The sequence below is a fragment of the Carassius auratus genome, chromosome 1 (assembly GCF_003368295.1).
Source record: "Carassius auratus strain Wakin chromosome 1, ASM336829v1, whole genome shotgun sequence".
Lineage (NCBI taxonomy): Eukaryota > Metazoa > Chordata > Actinopteri > Cypriniformes > Cyprinidae > Carassius > Carassius auratus.
Genome location: NC_039243.1, coordinates 4,460,699 through 4,468,198, shown reverse-complemented (window position 1 = coordinate 4,468,198; position 7,500 = coordinate 4,460,699). Strand labels below are relative to the sequence as shown.

General features: G+C 39.0%; 2 protein-coding genes across 4 annotated transcripts in view; one reads left to right on the top strand and one right to left on the bottom strand.

Annotated features, from left to right (window-relative positions):
• The window catches only part of tmc7 (transmembrane channel like 7), a 17,578-nt gene extending 16,692 nt beyond the window's left edge, over positions 1-886 (top strand). For both annotated transcript variants that reach the window (XM_026195693.1, XM_026195769.1), the window contains exon 16: positions 454-886. In XM_026195693.1, the coding sequence (XP_026051478.1) occupies positions 454-606 (153 nt within the window). In that variant the 3' untranslated portion in view covers positions 607-886. The remainder of the gene's footprint in view (positions 1-453) is intronic.
• Positions 1-7,500, bottom strand: part of LOC113039050 (zinc finger protein 501-like) — an 847,435-nt gene that overhangs the window by 629,286 nt on the left and 210,649 nt on the right. The window lies entirely within an intron of this gene.

The following is a 7,500-nucleotide window of genomic DNA, read 5'->3' as shown; positions in this document are numbered from 1 at the left end:
CCTATTTCATGAACTAATTGATCTCGTCCTATTGAAAGATTAGGATTTTCCAAGACATTTTCTGTAGCGTTTCAGTAAGTTTAAAGACTTCAAACAGGAAGCAGAGCTGAACCTCTCCAAAGCTTTGTTTAATCAAGCACACTTGTTTAAGGAAGTAAACTCCAAAGCTTTTGCGTTTACGTTATATTTGCACAACTGGGTTTCATGACTGCTTCGATTTTGTTTTCTGGTGAATACATGACAAAACTTGTCTGTTAGTTCAGTTGTTATGCACTAATGTTTTCCTGAAGACACTGATCATATTCCCATTGGTGTGTGTGTGTGTGTGTGTCTGTCTCTGTGTGTGTGTGTGTGTGTCCCTCTGTCTCTGTCTCTGTGTGTGTGTGTGTGTGTGTGTGTGTGTGTGTGTGTCCCTCTGTCTCTGTCTCTGTGTGTGTGTGTGTGTCCACACAGGAGGGTCGTGATAAGCGTTTCCTCATTCAGAAGTTGTGTCAGGCTCAGCAGGTCGTGTACGCTCGTTCTCCGGAGCGCAGGCCTCTGCGTGGCTTTCGTGGACACCGTAACGACGCAGGACTGTATTTGGTGGAGCTAGAGACGCAGGCGTGATGCCGCTGGAACAAACTCTGTGGAGACCCTCGCCCGCTCCTCTCATCTGTTGCTGTGGGAGTGTGTTTCCATCTACTTCTGTTGCACTTTTAAACACGTCTCTCGACACTAACTAGCCTTACACTTCTCCCTGTTCATAAAATCTACCGTTTAGTGTCTTCTGTTTGTCTTTTGTTCTGTTTTTAAATGATATACATAAACTTTTGTAATAATCAGTTTGTTCTGAGTGACTGCGTTACTGTTTGTACAATAAACATAAATATGAGGATGCAGAAAAAAAGATGTCCATCTGGTTCACATCTAACAAAGAAGCCTTTAGTGTTGCTACTTATAAAGATTCAATTGTGTTTGATTGACACACACGTAACAATTGTTGGCCACTTTGGTAAAGACTAATTTCATTTTTGTATGGCAGAAATAATGCCTAAGACTATGTAAATAGTCTTAGTGTTTATACTTGACTAACTGGGGCCCAGGTCAGGAAGCAGACAGACTGGCTAAACCGACCGTCTGCTAGCTGCCTCCCGTCACAGAGGTCAGTTAATTCTCAGCACATAGAGACTCTTTCACCTAGATATCACACTATAGAGAGTGTGTCTGTTCCCCAAACTAGAAAATACAAAAAACGTCCAAACCAAGTTAAGGTTAACAATTTAATTGAGGTTCAACAAATAAAAAACAAATGCAATATGGATAAACAAATGATAAAGATTGGCTTATTGAATATCAGATCCATTTCTACGAAAACACTATTTGTAAATAATATGATAACTGATAATAATCTAGATGTGCTCTGTTTGACAGAAACTTGGCTAAAACCTGATGATTACATTATTTTAAATGAGTCCACCCCCCAAGATTACTGTTATAAACATGAGCCGCGTTTAAAAGGCAAAGGGGGAGGAGTTGCTTCAATTTATAACAACGTTTTCAGGATTTCTCAGAGGGCAGGATTCAAGTATAACTCGTTTTAAGTAATGGTGCTTCATATAACATTATCCAGAGAAACAAATGTTAATGATAAATCCCCTGTTATGTTTGTACTGGCTACTGTATACAGGCCACCAGGGCACCATACAGACTTTATTAAAGAGTTTGGTGATTTCACATCCGAGTTAGTTCTGGCTGCAGATAAAGTCTTAATAGTTGGTGATTTTAATATCCATGTCGATAATGAAAAAGATGCATTGGGATCAGCATTTATAGACATTCTGAACTCTATTGGTGTTAGACAACACGTTTCAGGACCTACTCATTGTCGAAATCATACTCTAGATTTAATACTGTCACATGGAATTGATGTTGATAGTGTTGAAATTATTCAGCCAAGTGATGATATCTCAGATCATTATTTAGTTCTGTGTAAACTTCATATAGCCAAAATTGTAAATTCTACTTCTTGTTACAAGTATCGAAGAACCATCACTTCTACCACAAAAGACTGCTTTTTAAGTTATCTTCCTGTTGTATCCGGATTCCTTAGCATATCCAAAACCTCAGAACAACTTGATGATGTAACAGAAACTATGGACTCTCTCTTTTCTAGCACTTTAAATACAGTTGCTCCTTTACGCTTAAGGAAGGTTAAGGAAAACAGTTTGACACCATGGTATAATGAGCATACTCGCACCCTAAAGAGAGCAGCCCGAAAAATGGAGCACAGCTGGAGGTAAACAAAACTAGAGGTATTTCGTATTGCTTGGCGGGAAAGTAGCATATCCTATAGAAAAGCATTAAAAACTGCTAGATCTGATTACTTTTCTTCTCTTTTAGAAGAAAACAAACATAACCCCAGGTATTTATTCAATACAGTGGCTAAATTAACGAAAAATAAAGCCTCAACAAGTGTTGACATTTCCCAACATCACAGCAGTAATGACTTTATGAACTACTTTACTTCTAAAATCGATACTATTAGAGATAAAATTGCAACCATTCAGCCGTCACCTACAGTATCACATCAGACAGTGCACTATAGACCCCCTGAGGAACAGTTCCACTCATTCTCTACTATAGGAGAGGAAGAATTGTATAAACTTGTTAAATCATCTAAACCAACAACATGTATGTTAGACCCTATACCATCTAAGCTCCTAAAAGAGGTGCTTCCAGAAGCCATAGATCCTCTTCTGACTATTATTAATTCCTCATTGTCATTTGCAGTGTTGGGCAAGCTACTTGGAAAATGTAGTGAGGTAAGCTACAAGTTACTCTACAGTAAATGAATACAGTAAATGAAGCTTCACTACACTGTGAAATTCACTACCCCTGGGAAATTTAAGCTACTTTTAAAATTAAATTTTTATGTTGAACACGATTTATTACAAGTCAATGCTATCTCAGTGCTTAAAACTATCAGTACAAACAGATAGGCAGGTGTAATTGTTTAGTTTAATAGTTTTTTGTGTTCCTTACCAATTTGGCAACAAAAACAATCAAAATACATGTAATTAACAATGTGCGCACAAGTGTATGCACCTGTTGCATGGGCATGCTTAATATACTGTAGGCTTTTGCAGAACAAAATGCAAGACCTCCAAACAGTACAAAAAAATGGCCAGGCTGGCCCTTATGAAAAAAAAAATATATTGCAGTATATTGGAAAATATCATGTAATATATTAGGCATATATTCTTATATATATTTATTTTTTCCAATATATTGCAATATATTGAAAGCGGCAATCATTTGTATATTTTGCAATATATTATATAATATATGTGTCATCAATATATTATTAAATGTATTCAAATATATAAAATATTAGAAATTAAAAGGAAAATAATGTATTACAATATATCACAATATATTTTAAGAAATATATTGGTAAATATATTTTCCTTTCGTAAGGGGGACCCTGATAATTTTTACAAGCAGCATCTGAAAACATATTTTCTCTCTGTTATCCCAGTCAGTGTCATGTACTTGTCTAGGTATGGCCACGCCGACTCACTCCTCGGGATTAACTGTTCTCCGACCTCATCCTATGCCATCATTTCATCAAATAATTTTTTGCGTGACTGACCAAGGAGTGGTACCATCCAGTGCAGAAGGTGGCGGTAATGCATCATAAAGATGGTTGGTTCCTATCCACCGTAAACACGAACAAGATGAAGTAGCACCATCGCGTCACTACTGATCCAGGATCAGCGATCTTAGCAGTTGTATTTCCCGATTTGAGTTTGAGCTTCAGAAATGCTTGCGAAAATGTAGCTTGTGTGGAAGTTACCGCACTACTTGGTAAAAAAAAAGAGCTTCGCTACTGAAAAGCTATTTGATTCAGAAAGTAGCAAAGCTACGACCAAGCTACTGAGAAATGTAGTTAAACTAGTAGCTTCGCTGCTTGTAGCGACGCTACTGCCCAACACTGGTCATTAGGATATGTCCCCAAAACCTTCAAACTGGCTGTTATTAAGCCTCTCCACAACCACAACTTGACCTCAAAGAACTAGTTAATTATGGACCAATCTCGAATCTCCCTTTTCTGTCCAAGATACTAGAAAAGGTGGTATCCTCACAATTATATTCCTTCTTAGAGAAAAATGGTATATGTGAGGATTTCCAGTCAGGATTTAGACCGTATCATAGTACTGAGACTGCTCTCCTTAGAGTTACAAATGATCTTCTCTTATCATCTGATCGTGGGTGTATCTCTCTATTAGTTTTATTGGATCTTAGTGCTGCGTTTGACACAATTGACCACGACATTCTTTTGCATAGACTTTAACACTTTGTTGGCATCAGTGGAAGTGCATTAGCATGGTTTAAATCGTACTTATATGACCGCCATCACTTCGTAGCAGTGAATGAAAATGTATCATATCGATCACAAGTGCAGTATGGAGTACCTCAAGGCTCAGTACTAGGGCCTCTACTCTTCACGCTGTATATGTTACCCTTGGGAGATATCATCAGGAAACATGGTGTTAGCTTTCACTGTTATGCTGATGATACTCAGCTCTATATTTCTTTGCAGTCCGGGGAAACACACCAATTTGAAAAACTAATGGAATGCATAGTCGATATAAAAAATTGGATGACAAGTAATTTCTTACTGCTAAATTCTGAAAAAACAGAGGTGTTAATTATAGGACCTAAAAACCCTGCTTGTAATAACCTAGAACACTGTCTAAGACTTGATGGTTCTCTCTGTCAATTCTTCGTCATCAGTTAGGAACCTAGGTGTGCTATTTGATCGCAATCTTTCCTTAGAAAGCCACATTTCTAGTATTTGTAAAACTGAATTTTTCCATATGAAAAATATATCTAAATTACGGCCCATGCTTCCAATGTCAAATGCAGAAATGTTAATCCATGCATTTATGACCTCAAGGTTAGATTATTGTAATGCTTTATTGGGTAGTTGTTCTGAATGAGCTCCTTTTACGTTATAATCCTCTACGTCCGCTACGTTCTCAAAACTCAGGCAATTTGATAATACCTAGAATATCAAAATCAACTGAGGGCGGCAGATCCTTTTCCTATTTGGCGCATAAACTCTGGAATAACCTACCTAACATTGTTCGGGAGGCAGAGACACTCTTGCAGTTTAAATCTAGATTAAAGACCCATCTCTTTAAACTGGCTTACACATAACATACTAATATGCTTTTAATATCCAAATCCGTTAAAGGATTTTTACGCTCCATTAATTAGGTAAACCGGAACCGGGAACATTTCCCATAACACCCGATGTAGTTGCTACGTATCCAGACCAGATGGTGGATCAGCACCTAGAAAGGACCTCTACATCCCTGAAAGACAGTGGAGACCAGGACAACTAGAGCCCCAGATACAGATCCCCTGTAAAGACCTTGTCTCAGACAACCACCAGGACAAGACCACAGGAAACAGATGATTCTTCTGACTTTGCTTGCAGTCTGGAATTAAACTACTGGTTTCGTCTGGTCAGAGGAGAACTGACCCCCAACTGAGCCTGATTTCTCCCAAGGTTGTTTTCTCCATTCTGTCACCGATGGAGTTTCGGTTCCTTGCCGCTGTCGCCTCTGGCTTGCTTAGTTGTGGTCACTTCATCTACAGCGATATCTTTGACTTGATTGCAAATAAATGCACAGACACTATTTAAACTGAACAGAGATGACATCACTGAATTCAATGGTGAACTGCCTTTAACTGTCATTTTGCGTTATTGACACTGTTTTCCTAATGAATGTTGTTCAGTTGCTTTGACGCAATGCATTTTGTTTAAAGCGCTATATAAATAAAGGTGACTTGACTTGACTAATGCAGAATAATTGTTTTTTTAGATTTAACTGTCAATATCAAAGTACTAGATGCTATAAAATGACATTTTTGCTCCAGTCTGGTTTGTATTGTGATGTAATCTCCTGGAGAATCTGGGTTTAGCTGGTTAGTTTCAGGTGTTAGTCCCTGCTGGTCAACGACTGATTAAAAACTGATTAAAAACAGCTGTATATTTTTATGATAATTTATGTTTTTGCTAGCATTTACAAATGGTTTCCTTAAAAAAATATCTATGTGGGGGGAAAAATATGTTATAATAAGCAAAACAAATCGGAAAATATCACAATGTTTTTCGAGACATTGTGGGTTATGTTGATGGGCCACTGTCTGATGTGCAAGGCTTTTATTTTGACGGGCCGCTGTCTGAGGCTCAAGGCTTTTATTTTGATGGGCCGCTGTCTGAAGCTCAAGGCTTTTATTTTGATGGGCCACTGTCTGAGGCTCAAGGCTTTTATTTTGACGGGCCGCTGTCTTATGCTCAAGGCTTTTATTTTGACGGGCCGCTGTCTGAGGCTCAAGGCTTTTATTTTGACTGGCCTCTGTCTGATGTTCAGTGCTTTTTTTTTGACCGGCCGCTGTCTGAGGCTCAAGGCTTTTATTTTGACGGGCCACTGCCTGATGTTCAAGGCTTTTATTTTGATGGGCCTCTCTCTGATGTTCAGGCTTTTATTTTGATGGGCCTCTGTTTGATGTTCAAGGCTGTTATTTTGATGGGCCGTGTCAGATGTTCAAGACTTTTATTTTGACGGCCCGCTGTCTGATGTTCAAGGCTTTTATTTTGATGGGCCATGTCAGATGTTCAAGACTGTTATTTTGACGGGCAACTGTCTGATGTTCAAGGCTTTTATTCTGAAGGGCTGTGTCAGATGTTCAAGGCTTTTATTTTGATGGGCCGCTGTTTGATGTGCAAGGCTTTGATGTTGACGGGCCACTGTCTGAGGCTCAAGGCTTTTATTTTGACGGGCCTCTGTCGGATGTTCAAGGCTTTTATTTTGACGGGCCTCTGACTGATGTTCAAGACTTTTATTTTGATGGCCCGCTGTCTGAGACTCAAGGCTTTTATTTTGATGGGCCACTGTCTGATGTTCAAGGCTTTTATTTTGATGGACTGCTGTCTGATGCTCAAGGCTTTTATTTTGACGGGCCTCTGTCTGATGTTCAAGGCTTTTATTTTGACGGGCCTCTGACTGATGTTCAAGACTTTTATTTTGACGGCCCGCTGTCTGATGTTCAAGGCTTTTATTTTGATGGGCCATGTCAGATGTTCAAGGCTTTTATTTTGACGGGCAGATGTCTGATGTTCAAGGCTTTTATTTTGATGGGCCTCTGTCTGATGTTCAAGGCTGTTATTTTGACGGGCCAATGTCTGATGTTCAAGGCTTTTATTCTGAAGGGCCATGTCAGATGTTCAAGGCTTTTATTTTGACGGGCCGCTGTTTGATGTGCAAGGCTTTGATGTTGACGGGCTACTGTCTGAAGTTCAAGGCTTTTATTTTGACGGGCCTCTGTCTGATGTTCAAGGCTTTTATTTTGACGGTTCGCTGTCTGATGCTCAATGCTTTTATTTTGACGGGCCTCTGTCTGATGTTCAAGGCTTTTATTTTGACGGGCCTCTGACTGATGTTCAAG